Source organism: Anguilla anguilla, chromosome 14 (genome assembly GCF_013347855.1).
Source record: "Anguilla anguilla isolate fAngAng1 chromosome 14, fAngAng1.pri, whole genome shotgun sequence".
Classification (NCBI taxonomy): Eukaryota; Metazoa; Chordata; class Actinopteri; order Anguilliformes; family Anguillidae; genus Anguilla; species Anguilla anguilla.
This window is the reverse complement of record NC_049214.1, coordinates 8,119,051-8,138,609: the sequence shown is the minus strand read 5'-3', so window position 1 is coordinate 8,138,609 and position 19,559 is coordinate 8,119,051. Positions and strand designations below refer to the sequence as shown.

The 19,559-nt window shown below is 40.4% G+C and overlaps 1 protein-coding gene and 1 pseudogene across 1 annotated transcript; both read left to right on the top strand.

Annotated features, from left to right (window-relative positions):
• Positions 1–9,059: 9,059 nt before the first annotated feature.
• LOC118212996 lies at positions 9,060–10,085 on the top strand (annotated as a pseudogene).
• Positions 10,086–15,069: 4,984 nt separating this feature from the next.
• On the top strand, positions 15,070–16,074 carry LOC118212992 (proteinase-activated receptor 1-like). Its single transcript, XM_035391576.1, has one exon. It carries the CDS (start codon positions 15,070–15,072, stop codon positions 16,072–16,074), a length of 1,005 nt encoding a protein of 334 aa, XP_035247467.1.
• Positions 16,075–19,559: the final 3,485 nt, after the last annotated feature.

Below are 19,559 nucleotides of genomic sequence, written 5' to 3'. Positions count from 1 at the left end.
GGCAGATATGCCATCTCCGACTGTTATAACAGCCAAGTTTGTCTCATCTTCCAGTCTACTGGGGAAATGATGTTGTGTCTCTAGAGAACCTGTCTATATATTCTAAAATTCTTACATAAAAAGAACATTGCTCTGACAATGAACGTTCGGTGAACCTGTCTTGGGAATTTCAGCACAGCCCAGTGCATTGTGTTTGTCATTTTCTTATTAAAGGATACGTAAAAAAAGTTGATAGACTGTCGTGTTGGTGAATGGGCACTAATGGACATGCTTTTAAATGGCATGAATTCATATGTCAGAATTAAATAAAATGTTAACTTACTAAGTGTTAACAAAAGGAGTTTTGTGCACTATAACATACAGTTAACATAAACTGTCCCTTTAAATGTGCAACCTTTCACTGAGTGCCACCAACAAAATGACTGGAAACAATGGGCCAATTACAGGTACTGAAAAACCCTAAAAACACCTTTGGGGATAAATTCCACTGAAAGCTTCCTCAACGTCAGTAGCCTTTTGCACTTGTTTGAACATGCAATTTAGTGTGGTACATAACATCTGATGAAAGACACATTTTCAACGTACAAAAATGCCAAGTTACTCACACATAGCCTACAAAGTACTGTCTATGAGTCATTCATTCAAATCTAGGCCTGCCTTTAAAAGCATGAAACAGTATTGGCTATCTCAGATGACACAAATTAAACAAGCTGTATTCCGAAGCAATGCTACCCAATGTTTCCTAAATTGTTTCAAGTAACTTCAGAAAGCTCCTATCTTTGAAAGCTGACAGCCAGTTACCTGTCACTAAAATAGAACATTAACTCCTGGATTGTTTCAGCTGTCCACCATTATGTTGTTAAAGCTCTGTTACACTGTCGGGGAAGTCTCGTTCGATGTGTGTACATGGATGCAACGTTCCAGTTCTAACACCTGCTGAATGTGTCTCCTGTAACTGGAAGAGACCACTGCACAAAAAACCTGCGAATAACTGATAGAAGATGTGGCACAACAGCCACTGTTAATGTTCCCCCAGAGTTGAGCCCCTTATAGTTTTAAAGGGTTTAAATGGTAAATGGACTGCATTTATATAGCGCTTTTATCCAAAGCGCTTTACAATTGATGCCTCTCATTCGCCAGAGCAGTTAGGGATTAGGGATTAGGTGTCTTGCTCAAGGACACTTCAACATGCCCAGGGTGGGGTTTGAACCGGCAACCCTCCGACTGCCAGACAATCAGTCTTACCTCCTGAGCTATGTCGCTGAGCTATGGGTTTACAAACAGTTTAACGCATAAACTAGTGACCATATTATGCTCAGTTTTTTCACTGGCTGCCATGCCACTGATTATTTCTACCCTCAGAACTGCTGTCGTGGAAAATTACTTGATATGGATTTCTTTCTGACTGAAAAATGTGACTGGACATCATACACTAATAAGACAGGGGGTCTCAGCAGACATGGAATCTGCCAGTGAAGGATTTCATGGGAGTTAAAATTTTGCAAGATGTAAATTATATTTGGTTGAGCGTCTCAACAAAAACAAAACTGAGCTCTCAGTTGACCTTTTTGGTTAAATGGACACAGGTGAACCTCCAGGGGACCTCCAGGTGATTTTTGACACCAGTGATAAAAAAATAAACTTAAACGACCACCAGAGGCCACTGTTGCCTTTTACAATGGCAAAGTGGAGCGCTTAAAATGTGCCGGTATTGTTCTAAGTTCATTTATGTGAATGTATGTTTGTCTTCAGTATTTTTTATTATTTGCAGTGCAATGTCTTGCTAAATATATTCAGTACTTGAACTGTTTTACACCAGGGTCCCTGGTGGATGTGTGCAGAATGGCATCACATTTGGGGAATTATACACAAAAACATCAAAAACATCTCCATCCATGGTGACAAAACTGGGGAACCAAAGACTGGGGAAAAAAACTGGGATCGAAGACGTCTTACACTCAATTTCAGCACAAATGAGTAACTCATAGCCATGCTGAGCTAAAATGACTATGTGGAGTGGTATTAATAAGGTTACTGTGATTTACAGTATGTATGTGAGGTGATACATAAAACCTTTTTACACAATCTATAAAAAGGTTTTTTTCATCTGTTCCGGTGTAGAATAAAATGGATTGAAAACAGATATTTGTGACTACTGTATTATAGGTACAGTATTGCTACTAACAGAATTCTGACATGGATAATTTTACTTAGCCTACAGTCAGCCAAACTGCTCCTGAATTAACAACAGTTCTCCTTGTTGCGTCATAAACTCTCTGCCAAGCTGCCAAATTTTGGTAGGTTTTATACAGTAAATAGTTGACTTTTCACAGCCTACTATAGTTGGGTACTATCATGCCTCCTTTGAGCAAATCTCAATACTGTATGAGTTAAACTTGTCTTTCCCACTCATTGTTTTTGTTGGACAGCAAGCAGAGACAGTGAATGCATACAGGAGTTAAACAGAGACAGTGAATGCACACAGAAGTTTAACAGAAACAGTGAATGCACACAGGAGTTAAACAGAGACAGTGAATGCACACAGAAGTTTAACAGAGACAGTGAATGCATACAGGAGTTAAACAGAGACCGTGAATGCACACAGAAGTTTAACAGAGAAAGTTAATGCACACAGGAGTTTAGCAGAGAGGGATAACTCACACAGGAGTTCAGCAGAGACAGCGAATGCACACAGGGGTTTAGCAGAGAGAGTTTATGCCAGGGGTGTAGGAGTGAGTTTGACATCGTGGGGGGACACATTTGCTCCCCAGCCCCTACTCTCCCCCCATCACATCCCCCCCCATATTATAGTCAGTGGAACAGTTCATTGGTTCCAGCAGAGCCAGATATGGGTTTTAAAGATGCAGACACATGCTAGCCTCATTCATACTGACCTGTAAGAGCTGGCTTTGTCGTTCCTCGTCTTGCGGTACACGATTTGAACATGGTGATTATTAAAGATTGATACTCCACCCATTCAATTGTCTGATTGCAACCTACTGACCATACTCATTAGTAGGTATCTACAGTATGATGTTAATGGGATGATTTTTTCATGATTTTTTTGAAGCTCCATTAAAAGCAATGATATTTGATATTTAGTGGGCTTGCTTCCGGCATGCCCACTCTTGCTATCTTTCTTTTTTTTTTCTTATCTGCACTTTCTGCCCAACTATTCTAGCTCTAACTAGTCCTACAGTTTTGCACTACATTCAAACGTTTTACACTAAAAGGACCGGCTAGTTCCAGACATTGTTGCTTGTATTCAGATTTTTGAAATATTCAAAACTTTTTGAAATATTGCACTTTTTTTGTGGTCACTCCATAGAGGCTCATTCATGGACGTTTAGTGGAACGCTTTAGTAGGACGCATGCGCAGGTGGTCACTCAGGCATGGCTGTTTAGTTGGACACACTTCCAATGGCACAAGATTTTTAAGCACAGCTTTATTGCCTAACGTTACTTTAGCTAACCCTAACATGTTAGCGTTTCGCCTACTTTAGTTAACCTAGTTAGTGCGAATGGATGCTATCCTGCACGCATGAGTAGGAGCTACGGACACACAGCTACAACCCACGTACGGATGCTCTCCTACACGCATGAGTAGGAGCTACGGACACACAGCTACAACCACCAATACAGATGTATGGACACGGACGCTACAACCACCGATACAGACGTGTGGACACACGAAGGACAACAAATAACATTACAGAGGTGAGGACATGCCAGAGCTAGCTAGCTATATAGTTAGCCAAGTTTTACTCAAGACACATTTAGGATACGACTAAGCCCTGGAACATAATCGCTACTTGCTGATCCCCGGCTGTATATGTCATGCTATGGTGCGCCGTGGGTCTGGACGGTTTTGTGCTTCTTCTGAGCTATGCGACCTCATTGAAATGCATTGAGGCTTGAGGACAGTGCCAGTTTGAATTTGAAGCACACAATTCAGGAATTGTAACCTTTCTAGTTTGATATTGATATTTTTCAGCAAAATTATCAGAAATGGGGCAAGCTTAAGTGCTTTCAGTTTTAGGGCGACATGTACCCCTGTTGCTTGACAACAGTAAAAATAAATTACCCAAAGGGAAGAACAATATTTCCATTTCAGTTGATTAAGTTGATAAAAATAAATAAACATTAAACTAACTAATATATAGGCCTGGTCATTGATAACCATTATAAAAGCGGAATAAACCACTATGGACTGTCCCGTTAGTCATATGTACAGTCATACTGTACTGTATGTTCCAATTACTAGATAGACTGTCATGGTTTATTCCTTACAAACACACTATATGACCAATAGTATCTGGACACCCCTTAGTCTGGGACTGTTTTTCATCGTTTGGGCTAGGCCTTAGTTCCAGCGAAGTCGAATCTTAATGCTACACCATGCAATCACATTCCAAACAATTCTGGGCTTTCCCTACAGTTTGGGGAAGACCCTTGTGTGTTTCAACATGAGGATGCTCCGAGGACCCAGTAAGGTCCATGTAGAAATGGTTTTGTTAAGAATGTGGAAGAAATTGACTGGCCTGCACAGGGCCCTGACCTGGACCCCTGCCAACACCTTTGGGACCAACTGGAAAGCCAGCTGCGAGCCAGGCCTAATGGCCCAATCAGTGCCTGACCTTATTAATGCACTCGTGGCTGAATGGAAGCAAATCCTTGCAGTGCTCCAACATCTATTAAGTATAAAGCCTTCCCAGAAAAGTGGAGGTTGTTATAGTAGACCAACTCCATATTAATGCCCATAAAACTGGGTGAAATCGTGGATGTCCACATACTTTTGGCTTAGTAGTGTATATATGAATAAGTAAAATAGATTAATGTAAAATAAAAACAATCAAAATAACAAAATAATAAAACAGATAAGAAGACATACAACAAGCTCTCCCACGAGATCTGTGGTTTGTGTAAGTATCCCATTAATGGGAAACAATGTGGAATCAAAAACCTTAATCTCTTCCATCGAAGGAACTGTGTGATGTCATAACTGCTGCAGCAGCTCTTGCAGCTGTGAGGTCAGGCACACTGTAGGCGTTTAACAGCATTGTAAAATTCGTTATGTCTTCCATTCTCATCTCCTGTTAACTCCACACAGGGGGCGTTAACGTTTATTAACCGAGAAATCTTTAAAGCCATGCATGACGAACATGCCCTTTGTTTGGTACTGCTGATATTCTGAATATTAGTACTGAGACAAGACTCTTGTAGGTGAGTTCATGGAACAGTGGAAAGATCAGACATGGCATAGTTCCAGGCCACTTTTTAAAAATGTGTTAATTTTTTTTTTTTTAATGCATGACTAGGAAAATATGTTTAAATCCGGCATTTGTTTTTGTAGAAACATAACATCTCACACATGTAATGCTCATATGTATGTACTCGTGTACACGTTTGTATGTGTACAATGTACACCTACTTATTGTACAACTGTAAGTTTCTATGGAAACATATACCAAAACATATTTTTTAATTTTTTTATTTATTTTATTTCTTTATTTATTTTATTTTATTTTTTTGAGAAAGTGAACTACTTAACTATTGGGTGGGTGTATGTGAGGATGAGTTCCTCCAGTTCAGCCTTGTGATCAGTGTGTGAGGGTGGCAGAAGCCATAGAAGACAGAACAATTTAAGATTAGTATTACTATGCTGAATATGACTGGGATTTGGTGAATCAATTTATGGATGATAAATCAAATGGTAATATCCATTTCAATTTTTTTTTTACAACAGTCAAAATAATACTTTAAATATAGTCACAAGTAAATAAAAAATCAGATGAGGTAATTCATTTATTTTGCAAATAATGTGCATTCTTGATAGTGATAGTTGTATCAAAATAATAAACACATCCTCCCTAGTTTCAACAAAAGTTATTCAACATACTGGTGTGTAGTCAATACTTAATTTGTTTAGTAAAATAATGGTGTTTTAGCATCAGCATATAGGTAGTTAGGTACATGCCTTTTCTTATTAGCAAAATAAATAAAGCATTTTCCTGATCGTGAGCTATCGGGTGGAGCTTGACAGACGGGGAGGAGGGAAACCTGCACTGAGATTAAACAAAGTAGTACAGTGGATGACTGGACCCAGGCAGAAGTTCATGCTACCAATGCACACGGAGACATATCACATTGAAACAAGAAAACACAGTGTCCGCACTATAGTATATTAAATTATATTCACTTAGCAGACACTTATCCACAGTGACTTACAGTTCAAGAACATCAGTGACACTGTCGTTTATACAAAACTGCAATAATACCAAGAAGGAGACAGTGGAGACACATTTATAATCAATGTGTAAAGTTAGCTGAACAAACCAACAAAAAAAATTGTAAAATTAATAAAACTGAAGACAGCTAAATTAATGCATACAGAGCAATGCCAACAACATTGCATCTACAAAAAGATATTCAAGAAGAACGAAAGAGGGTCAGGGGAGCCACAGTGCAGTCAGCATTTCTGTCTGCTCTCGAAGACGGGCAGGGAAAGGTAGATGCCTTTGAGCATTCTTTTGTTGTGTTGTTTTGTTGTGTTGTGTTAGCTGCAGGGTGTGTCTAGGCAGTGGTTCACACTGCTAATGCACATTGAGAGCAGCCATTAATTAATGACCTCCTGTGACTTTTAAAGCGCTGCTAATGTTGATAGACCACAATTATGGCATTCATTTGTGTTTTCTTGGAGAGACATCGGATACAGTTGAACTTCATACACTTTTTTTCACAATAATAAGAAACAATAATGATTTATTATCTATCTATCTAGCTATCTATCTATTCATCTATCATCCATCTGAATTACCTGAAGAAAATACCTATGAGAGCCTTCGGGTATTGCAATTATTATTTTAGTGCACTTATAAAGCAGTGAAATGAGGTGTAAATATCCTACTGCAAGATGTAACCTAGTTTGTGTTTATTCATGCGGAAGTGCAAATAAACTATGATGCTGACATCATCTGAATGTTAATTGTGTTTGACTTGCAATTCAGCACTCATTACTAGAAGAAGGCACTGGTGAACGGTCGGGCGGAACACTTCTGTCAGTTATCATATTGAACCATTTAATTTTATTTAATTGCATATATAATAACAATAACCTCAAAACGTACATTTTTCAGGACACTGATACTTGAAGTGGAAGCTACGGCTATGTTCTTTGTATTTTCGGTTTTGCTTTGCCTGCACAGTGCAACTGCAGAATATGGTAAGTTTCCTCTTTACTATCTTACCTGTGTTTATTAGTTAATTGGATTGTCAGTGTAAAGGGGGGTGGGGGCAGTTAACTGAATGGTGCACAAATCTATACACTGCAAATGTTTTGATAATATGTATCAATATTCACCTAGACTAAAAATATTCAAACTCAGTTTTTCAGCGTTAATTCATTATATCGGAATTCCAGTGGGTCAAAAGTTTACATACATAAGTTGACTGTCTCTTTGAACAGTCTGGAAGATTCCAGAAATTGATGTAATGACATTTTAGAAGCTTTTGATTGACCAATTGTCATAATTAGGAGTAAATTGGGAGTTAATTGGCCCCTGTGGCTGTATTTAAGGGTGTACCTTTAGAGCCACTGCCTTTTTTCCCTTGATACCATGGGGAAATCCAAGCAACTCAGCCAAGACCTCAGAAATAAAATTGTGGATCTCCACAAGCCTGGTTCCTTCTTAGAAGCAATTTCCAAACAACTGAAGATACCATGAGCATCTGTACAATTGTATGCAAATATAGACCACATAGACCAGACACTGAATCGTTAAAGAAGGAGGCACAAACTAACTACCTGGGCTGAACGAAATTTGGTCAGAAATGTTCAACTGAACTACAAGACAACAACAAAGGAACTGGTGAAGGAGTTGGAGGCATCAGGTACCAAAGTATTTACAACCACCTTAAAGAGAATCCTACATCGTCATGGCCAGAAAGGCTGTGGCACAAGGAAGAAGACCATACTCCAAGACCAGCATAAAAAAGCCAGCATGAAGTTTGCAGTGACCACCAGGACCAAGACCTAGCCTTTTTTTCACCAGTCAGATGTAACTAAATTTGAGCTGTTTGACCATAACAGTTCCAAAGTTGTAACAACTTGGCTTAAAAACGACAAAGTGAAATTACTGAAGTGGCCATCACAAAGCCCTGGTCTGAATCCCATAGAAAATTTGTGGACTGAACTGAAAAAGCATGTCTGAGCAAGGAGGACCACAAACCTGACTGAGTTACACCAGTTTGGTAAGGAGGAAAGGGCAAAAATACAGCAAAGTATTGTTAGAAGCTTGTGGAAGGCTACAACAAGCATTTGATTCAAGTTAAGCAATTAAAAGGCAATGCCACCAAATACTAACAATGTGTATGTAAACTTTTGACCCACTGAAAATCTGATAATACATAAAAGCTGAAATAAATCTCTCTGCTATTATTTTGAAATGACCTCTTATGGAAATAAAGTAGATACCCTAATTGACTTAACACAGGAAATGTATGGTAACATGAAATGTGTGAAGTTGTGAAAAACTGAGTTTGAATGTCTTTAGCCTAGGTGTATGTAAACTTTTGGCCTCAGCTGTAGTTTATAACAATGGCTGATAAAGACATACATATTACATTCATGCAAACAAAACTGCACTATATTCAGTTTAATAAATAAATGTTTCTGTTTATTAGAGGGAACTGTTAATCGTAAGAAAATGAATATACCATAACTCTCACATTGAAAGTATTGCACCATTCATTTAACATCTGAATCATTACTAAAGCCATGAGGTGAGTGTTCTGGACAAATAGTATCCCATTGAGGATTGAAGCATTTGGGTCACTAGCTTGACTATTACATTGGACTTGCACTGTTTTAGCAAAACTGAGTAGAGCTACAAAATGCTGACATCACCTCTCTTCAAACAAGCATGCATTAATGCTGCAAAAAATGTTTTATTATTTCAGGGAGCACTGATTATAATTCCTCAAGACCACATATACAATTATGTGGAGAAAGCACAAAGGTTAACAGCAGTGGGGCTGGAAACCATACTGGCCCCTGTAAAATGGCAGATATGAAGCAGCAAATCACCAAAGAGGCTACACTGTTCCTGACTGGCTCCCTGATGACCACAGTCATCCCCAGCATCTATGTTCTGGTGTTCATCGCCAGCGTCCCTCTCAATGCCGCCGCCATCTTTATGTTCTCGTTCAGAGTACGACCCAAAAAGCCAGCAGTCATCTACATGCTCAATCTGGCCACAGCCGACCTACTGTTTGTGCTGCTGCTTCCCTTCAAGGCGTCATACCACTTCAACGGCAATGACTGGGTGTACGGATCGGCCATGTGCCGCGTGGTCACCTTCGCCTTCTACTGCAACATGTATGGCTCAGTCCTGCTGATGATGTGCATCAGCGTGGATCGCTTCCTGGCTGTGGTCTACCCCATCAGATCGATGGCCTGGCGCTGCCAGCGGAACGCAGTGGCCGTGTGCTGTGCCATGTGGCTGCTGGCTGTTGCCGGGGTGATGCCCATCGTCCTGCCAGAGCAGACCGCATACCTGCCTGAGCTGAACATCACCACTTGCTATGATGTGAAGGAAGACAGGGAGATGCAGGGCTACTACCTCTACTTCTTCCCCGCCTTCTCCTGTGTGTTCTTCTTCATCCCCCTCATCGTCACCATAGCCTGCTACGGGAGCATCATCCGGGTCCTGCTTCGCGCCAGTGAGTCAAAACGCTCCAAGAAGACCCGGGCCCTAGTCACGGCAATCATGGTGCTGACGGTCTTTGTGGTCTGCTTCACCCCATCCAACATCCTCCTGCTGGCTCATTACGCAGAGTATTCCCAACAGCACAGCGACAGCTTATATACTGCTTACCTCGTCGCCACGAGCATTGGGAGTGTGAACTGCTGCCTGGATCCAGTCATCTACTACTTCGGCTCGTCTCAGTACCGGAAGCAGGTGGCCCGGCTCCTCTGCCGTCAAGCTCCTCCAGGGAGTTCATCACAGAAAACCTCCAAGACCAGCCAGTCGGGGACCTTCCAGGGCAGCCTGGAGAAGCGCTGACACCACAGAAGACTAATATGAAAAGTGATAATATGCACTTATTTTATTAAGATATTTCTGCACTTATGCATGTACAATGCATGTACTAAGATTACTTATGATGTAGATAAATGCTATGCTAAAATGACTGTATATAGCAGATTACTCCAGCCATAAAATGGGGTTTGCTCTGAATTAGACCTGTTTCTGTCTTATATGCATATTGAAAACAATGCACATTGAAAACATGCATACTAATACATGTTAATTTAGATAATTTGTAATACAAATACCTTGCAATACCCAACTATACATTTACAATACAATTTTCTTTTAAAACTGTTGGCATTGTGTTGCTATAGAAAATAGACTGAGACTCAGAGTGTCTGTGTAAGGACTGTGTAAGGTTTGTTCAGCTGTGATCCACAGATGCAGCTGATAGCAGTGAGACAGCATCTTAGTACAGTTGTAAGTATTGCTATAGGCTAGTGTAGCAGTTTAGTATAATTGGTAAGGAGCTGACCTTGTTACCCAAAGGTCACAGGTTTGATTCCCAGGTATGTCACTGCTGTTATACCCTTGAGCAGGGTACTTAACCTGCATTGCTTCAGTAAATATCCAGCTGTATAAATGGATGCAATGTAAATGCTATGTAAAAGCTGTCAGTCACTCGAGATGAGAGTGTCAGCTAAATGCTTATAATGTAAGATTATGCACAGTGCTGTGAAAAAGTATGTAAAAAGTCTCCCCTTCCTGTTTTCCTCTATTATTGCATATTTGTCGCACTGAAAGGTTTCAGATATGTAAACAAAATGTAATATTACACAAAGGGAACCCGAATAAACAGAAAACATCTTTTAAATTATTGTTTCTGCTCTTTAATTGAAAAAGTTATCAAACACCCACATTAAACGTAATCGCCCCCTTCAACCTAATAACTGGTTGCGCCAACTTTCGCAGCAATAACAGCAACCCAACACTTCCTTTAATTTGATATCAGGCTTTCCCACCACTGTGGAAGACTTTTAGCTCTTCTTCGCAGAACTGTTTTAATTAAGACTAAGTGGTAGGTTTCCAAGCATGAACTGCTTGTTTCCGGTCCTGCCACAGCATCTCTAATGGGGTCAAGTCAGGACTTTGACTAGGCCACTCCAATACTTTAAATTTGTTTCTTTTGTGTTTTTGATCATTATCTTGCTGCGTAACCCAGTTAAGCTTAAGTTTCTGTATTTGGTGTCATATTGCCGTGTCTATTCACACAATCAGCTGTAATTTGTGAGGTTATTGTTTACTGTGCGACAGGCGGATCTCTTTGATGAAGCTAATTACAGCACACACCTACTCACACTGTAAATAACACCAAGGTCAAAGTTATGAGCAGAAGTTTGGAGACTCTATTTAGTGTGGAGCAGAAGAGCAGGGAAAAATGGCCTTTTTCAATGTCTTTGAGTAGAGAGCTTGAAATGTACATGTATTTTTAAGTTATGAATGTGTGTGAATTTGTGTTTGTATACAGTATTTTTTATTATTTGCAGTACAATGTTCTGCTAAATATATTCAGTACTTGAACTGTTTGGGTGTGTGCACAATGGTACCATGTCAGGGGAATTATGCAGAAGATTCCACACAACAAGCACTCACACAGTATCTGTTGTTTAAGTAGATATCCCCATTATAGGAAAAAACATTCCCAGCTGTGGTGATAAAACTGGGGTCAAAGACTGGGAAAACAATTGGGATCAAAGATGTCTTACACTGCATTTCAGCACAAATGTGTAACTCACAGCCATACGTAGCTCAAATGACTATGCGGAATGGTGTTAACAGGGCCTGCCCATGGCATAAACGGTCTATGCGGTTGTTTAGGGCCACAACCACTGGGGGGGGGGGGCACACGGCAACGAGGGGGGCCACACGATCCAATGTTTATCTAAGGTAAATAACGTTAGTTTTGCAATTACGTTATTCATCCCGTATCGCGGAACTAGCGGTATAAAATATAAACGGAATGGCAACCAAACATTTCATAACAAGGATTTTTACACTTGACAGAATCCGATAGCAATAGCAAACCACGCTGGACTGCCCCGTTAGTCATACATTATTTTCCAATAACGAGACAGACCGCCATGGTTTATTCCTTACATATATACTACATGACCAAAAGTATCTGGACACCCCTTAGTCTGGGACTGTTTTTCCTTGTTTGGCCCAGGCCTCCTAGTTCCAGTGAAGGTGAATCTTAATGCCACATCACACAATCACATTCTAAAGGATTCTGAGCTTTCCCTACAGTTTGGGGAAGACCCTTGTGTGTTTCAACATGAGGATGCTCCGAGGACACAGTAATCCATGTAGAAATGGTTTTGTCAAGAATGTGGAAGAAATTGACTGGCCTGCACAGGGCCCTGACCTGGACCCCTGCCAACACCTTTGGGACCAACTGGAAAGCCAGCTGCGAGCCAGGCCTAATGGCCCAATCAGTGCCCGACCTTATTAATGCACTTGTGGCTGCATGGATGCAAATCCCGGCAGCAATGCTCCAACATCTATTAAGCATAAAGCCTTCCCAGAAAATTGGAGATTGTTAAAGCAGACCAACTCCATATCAATTCCCAAAATTCTGGATGAAATGTAGGATGTCAGGTGTCCACATACTTTTGACCATGTAGTGTATATATAAATAAGTAAAATAAATGAATGTAAAATAATTGCAATCAAAATAACAAAATAACAAAACCGATAAGAAAACATACAACAAGCTATCCCACAAGATCTGTGGTTTGTGTAAGTATCCCTTTAATGTTTAAAAAAATTGGGATCAAAGACCTTCATCTGTTCTGTCAAAGGAACTGTGTGATGTCATAACTGCTCAGAATGACCTCTAGGCAATACTTAATATGTTTATTAAAATAATGGTGTTTTAGCATCAGTGTATAGATAGTGAGGTACATGTCTTTTCGTATTAACAAAATGAATACATAAATAAAGCTTGACCTCTTTTGTTCCTGATCGTGAGCTATCTGGTGGAGCCTGGCCGAGGAGGAGGTGGGAAACCTACACTGAGATTAAACAAAGTAGTACAGTGGATGACTGGACCCAGGCAGCAGTTCATGCTACCAATGCACACGGAGACATATTATCACATTAAAACAAAACAAAAAAACACAGTGTCCGCACTATAGTTCATTAAATTATATTCACTTAACAGACACTTATCCACAGTGACTTACAGTTCAAGAACATCAGTGTCACTGTCGTTTATACAAAACTGCAATAATACCAAGAAGGCACCGGAGACAAATTTATAATCAATGTGTAAAGTTAGCTGAACAAACCAACAATAAAAAGTGAACACAGCTAAATTAATCCATACACAGCAATGCCAATAACTCTGCATCTACAAAAGAACGAAAGAGGATCAGGGGAGCCACAGTGCAGTTGGCTTTTCTGTCTGCTCTCAAAGACGGGCAGGGATGGGTAGATGGCTTTGCGCATTCTTTTGTTGTGTTCTTAACACAAATTAGCTGCAAGGAGTGTCTAGGCAGTGGTTCACGCTGCTAATACATATTGAGAGCAGTCATTGCTTAATGACTTCCTGTGACTTTTTAATGACAGCTAATGTTGTTAGACCACAATTATGTCATTAATTTGTGTTTTCTTGGAGAAACATCGAATACAGTTGTACTTCATGCACTATTTTCACAACTGAAAAAATATTGATTAATTATCTATCTATCTATCTATCTATCCATTAATTTGTGTTCCCTTGGAGAGACATCAAATATAGTTGTACTTCATTCAGTATTTTCAAAACTGAAAGAATATTGATCAACCTGTCTATCTATCCATCTATCATTCCTCTGAAATACCTGAATAAAATACCTATGAGAGCCTACAGGTGTTGCAATTATTATTTTAGTGCACTTATAATCCACTGTGATGCACTGAACTGAGGAGGGAATATCCTACTGCAAGATGTAAACTAGTTTGTGTTTATTCATGCGGAAGTGCAAATAAACCATGATGCTGACATCATCTGAATGTTAACTGTGGTTGACCTGCAATTCAGCACTCATTACTAGAAGAAGGCATTGGTGAACGGTCAGGCGGAGCACTTCTGTCAGTTATCATATTGAACCATTTAATTTCAGTTCATCGCATATATAATAACAATAACCTCAAAACGTACATTTTTCTGGACACTGATACTTGCAGTGGAAGCTACAGCTATGCTCTTTGTATTTTTGGTTTTGTTCTGCCTGCATAGTGCAGTTGCAAAAAATGGTAAGTATCCTCTTTATTATCTTACCCCTGTTAATTTGTTAAAAGGATTATCAGTGTAAAGGGGGGTGGGGGCAGTTAACTGAATTATGTACAAATGTATACACTGCAAATTGTTTTGATAACATGTATTAATATTTATTTTCTAACAACGGCTGATAAAGATTTACATATTCCTGAACCCACTGAATTATGTAAAAGCATGCAAAGCATTTCAAGAAAAGAACAAAAGGTTTTTTGATTTAACCAGCACTGTATAAAGGTTTCATATTCATATTCATACTGCATTTAGTGGTTACTATTGCTAATATGCCACACCATAGAGTATTTTCTTACATTCATGCCAACAAAACGTTATTATATTCAGTTCTTTAAAGAACTGTTTCTGTTTATTGGAGGGAACTGTTCTTCGTAAGGAAATTAATATACCATTCATTTAACATCTGAATCATTAGTAAAGCCATTCAGAGTGAGTGTTCTGGACAAATAGTATCCCATTGAGGATTGAAGCCTTTGGGTCACTATCTTAACTATTACATTGGACTGTTTTTGTAAAACTGAGTAGAGCTACATAAAGCGGACATCACCACACTTCAAACAAGAATACATTAATGCTGCAAAATTTTTTATTATTTCAGGGAGCATGCTGATCATTAGCTATTCATTCCATTCGGAAGAAATATTCACACAGAATCCTGTGGTTAACGGCAGTGGGTCTGAAAACCTTGCTGGCCACTGTAAAATGACAGATGTGAAGCAGCAAATCAGCAAAGAAGCTGAACTGTTCCTGACTGGATCTCTGATGATCACAGTCATCCCCAGCATCTATGTCCTGGTGTTCATCACCAGCGTCCCTCTCAATGCCGCCGCCATCTTCATGTTCTTGCTCAGAGTCCGACCCAAAAAGCCAGCAGTCATCTACATGCTCAATCTGGCCACAGCCGACCTGCTGTTTGTGCTGCTGCTTCCCTTCAAGGCGTCATACCACTTCAACGGCAATAACTGGGTGTACGGACCGGCCATGTGCCGCGTGGTCACCTTCGCCTTCTACTGCAACATGTATGGCTCGGTCCTGCTGATGATGAGCATCAGCGTGGATCGCTTCCTGGGTGTGGTCTACCCCATCAGATCGATGGCCTGGCGCTGCCAGCGGAACGCAGTGGCCGTGTGCTGTGCCATGTGGCTGCTGGCTGTTGCCGGGGTGATGCCCATCGTCCTGCCAGAGCAGACCGTGTGCCTGCCCGAACTGGGCATCACCACCTGCCATGACGTGATGAATGCCAGGCAGATGCAGGGCTACTATCTCTACTTCTTCCCCGCCTTCTCCTGTGTGTTCTTCTTCATCCCCCTCATCATCACCACCGCCTGCTACGGGAGCATCATCCAGGTCCTGCTTCGCGCCAGTGAGTCAAAACGCTCCAAGAAGACCCGGGCCATAATCACGGCAGTCATAGTGCTGACGGTCTTTGTGGTCTGCTTCACCCCATCCAACATCCTCCTGCTGGCTCATTACGCAGAGTATTCCCAACAGCACAGCGACAGCTTATATATTGCTTACCTCGTCGCCACGAGCATTGGGAGTGTGAACTGCTGCCTGGATCCCGTCATCTACTACTTCGGCTCGTCTCAGTACCGGAAGCAGGTGGCCCGGCTCCTCTGCCGTCAAGCCCCTCCAGGGAGTTCATCGCAGAAAACTACAGAGACCAGCCAGTCGGGGACCTTCCAGGGCAGCCAGGAGAAGCGCTGACACCACAAAAGACTAATATGAAAAGTGATAATATGCACTTATTTTATTAAGATGTTACTGCACTTATGCATGCACAATGCATGTACTAAGATTACTTATGATATAGATAAATGTTATGCTAAAATGACTGTATATAGCAGATTACTCCAGCCATAAAATGAGTTTCCTCTTAGATCTGTTTCTGCCTTATATGCATATTGAACACAATGCGCATTGAAAACATGCAGACTAATGCACGTTAATTTAAATAATTAGTAATACATATACCTTCCTGTACTAAACCTTTACAGTACAATTCTTTTTTAAATTGTTGGTATTGTGTTGCTATAGAAAATAGACAGAGACTCAGAGTGTCTGTGTAAGGACTGTGTAAGGTTTGTTCAGCTGTGCTCCTCCCACCACAGATGCAGCTGATAGCAGTGAGACAGCATCTTAGTACAGTTGTAAGTATTGCCATAGGTTAGTGTAGCAGTTTAGTATAATTGGTAAGGAGCTGACCTTGTTACCCAAAAGTCACAGGTTTGATTCCCAGGTATGTCACTGCTGTTATACCCTTGAGCAGGGTACTTAACCTGCATTGCTTCAGTAAATATCCAGCTGTATAAATGGATGCAATGTAAATGTTGTGTAAAAGCTGTCAGTCACTCGAGATGAGAGTGTCAGCTAAATGCTTATAATGTAAGGTTATGCACAGTGCTGTGAAAAAGTATTTTCCCCATTCCTGATATCCTCTATTATTGCATATTTCTACACTGAATGGTTTCAGATCTTTAAACAAAATGTACACAAAGGGAACCTGAGCAAACACAAAACATTTTTTAAATTGTCATTTTATTTCTTTAATGAAAAAAGTTATCAAACTTTTGACTTTTCACATTCTACTATTGCTGGGTGCAGGCATGCCTCCTTTGAGCAAATCTCAAAACTGTATGAGTTGAACTTGGCTCTTGTTGGACAACAAGCAGAGACTGTGAATGCACACAGTAGTTTAGCAGAGACCGTGAATGCCAGGGGCATAGGAGTGAGTTTGACATTGGGGTGGACACATTTGAATGTTTCTACAAAAACAAAACTGTGCTGTCGACCAACAAATACCCCTATGGAAACAGGTTATTTTTTAATCAAGCAACACAAAATGTACATCAATGGCCACCAGAGGTCACTGCTGCTTTTTATAATTGCTAAGTGGAGAACTTGGATTGTGAAGTCACTGTTTTAAATTAATGTATTATTCATTTATTTTTGTTATTATTTTCACTTTTGTTTTTGCAGTGCAATGTACTTAACTTGAATCCACCATGTGCTTTGACACGAGAGTCCCTAGGTGCCTGGTGAATGGCATGATGAGAGGAGAATTGCGGTGCATTTAAAAACCTGGAGAAAATTGCTGCCAGTAACACATCATTACGATTACGGGGTATGCTATTGGATTCTGTCAAGCGTAAATATCCTTGTTATGAAATGTTCGGTTGCCATTCCGTTTAAAATTTATGCCGCTAGTTCAGCGATAGGGGATGAATAACGTAATTGCGAAAATAACGTTATTTACCTTAGATAAACATTGGATTGTGCGGCCCCCCCTTGTTGCCATGTGGCCCCTCTAGCGGTTGTGGCCCTAAACAACCGCATAGACCGTTTATGCCACGGGCCGGCCCTGGTAACAAGCACACAGTGAGACCATTTTGACCTAAAATTTGAGCTGAATTTTAATATTAGCTAGGTAATGTGAGTGACGGCGAACCTAGCATAAAGCTATATCTAACCTGGTTTCAGGGGGACTAGAAAGATGCTATGTTTACACTGCAGCACCAGACCACTTAAAAAAGAAGACAGCTAGGGAAACACATTTGACTTCAGTTATGGTTTCATGCAATTTTCTTAATTAATGCGAGAACAAAAATAACCAAAATTGATGCTAATTGTAGGCTATGGTATGAAAACAAAAAGGAACTTTTTTTTTCTTGATATAATAATTGTTTACATAGAATTATGACCAAAGGTTTTTGCTTAACAATGGCGGATCAATATTTCCATTTCAGCTAATTAAGTAAATTAAAAGTAACTAATATAGGCCTGGTCATTGGTAACCGTTATATAAGCGGAATAAACCACTCTGGGCTGAACGATTCGGTGCTTTCCCTATACAGTTTGGGGAAGACCCTTGCCTTATTCAACATGACAATGCTCCAGGGACCCAGCAAGGTCCATTAGAAATGGTTTTGTTAAGAATGTGGAAAAAATTGTCTGGCCTGCAGAGATCGCTGGCCTGAACCACAGCCAACATCTTTGGGACTAAGCGCAAAGCAAGCCAGGCCTAATGGCCCAATCAGTGCCCGACCTCATTGCACTTGCGGCTGAATGGAAGCAAATCCCTGCAGCAGTGCTCCAACGTCTTGTATAAAGCCTTCCCAGAAGAGTGGAGGTTGTTATAGTAGACCAACTCCATATTAATGCCCATAATTCTGTATGAAATGTTGGATGTCAGGTGTCCACAGTTTTGGCCATGTCATGTACATAAATAAGTAAAATGGATGAATGTAAAATAAAAACAATAAAAATAATAAAACAGATAAGTAAACACACAATAAGCTCTCCCACAATATCTGTGGTTTATGTAAGTATCCCATTAATGGGAAACTATTTGGCATCAAAGACCTTCAACTCTTCCATCGAATGAAATGTGTGATGTCATAACTGCTCGGAATGACCTTCTGCAGCTGTGAGGTCAGGCACACTCTTCAGGGTTTGCTGAGGATAGGACCCAGGTGCAGAGTGAAAAATACGGAGCTCAAGAGGTAAGTTGAAATAAAGACTTTACTTATAAAAAGGCAAACACAAACAGGGAACAAAAAAGGCCACGATGGGCAAAACCACAAACTCAAAAAATCCTTCAAACAGATAAAAATGCAACAGAACTCAAAATACTCAAAAAAGACTAAGAGCAAGAAAACATACAAATGAAAATCGAGATTACTCGAAACACTGGGAACTCAAAATACTCGAAATACAGGGAGCGCTGGGAAACAAGACAAACAAACAGGGAACTTGAATTCCATGAAATGCACAAAACACAGGGAGCAAACTCCAAGGGAGCACAACAGTAGGATCCAATATCCGAGTCAGGCAAACACAGAACTTAAATACACAGGGGCTAACAAGACACAAGAGAACATAATGCACAATCAACAGAATAACGAGACAGACGTGTGGAACGTGATCACATAATGAACCCATTACCACAACAATTAACAACCAGACACGAAACGCAGGCAGACCAAACTAAGGGGTGCGAGACAGGACAAAAAGTACGGGGAGGTGGGAACAGAGGAGGCACAACCATGACACACGCTAGGCCAGTGGTCTCAAACCCGCTTCCATGGAGGGCCGTGTGTATGCAGGTTTTCATTCCAACCAATTAATTGAGTCCAATTCAGCCGTATGCATTTAACTGCATTGAACCACAGAATATAAGCAAGTTTTTAATT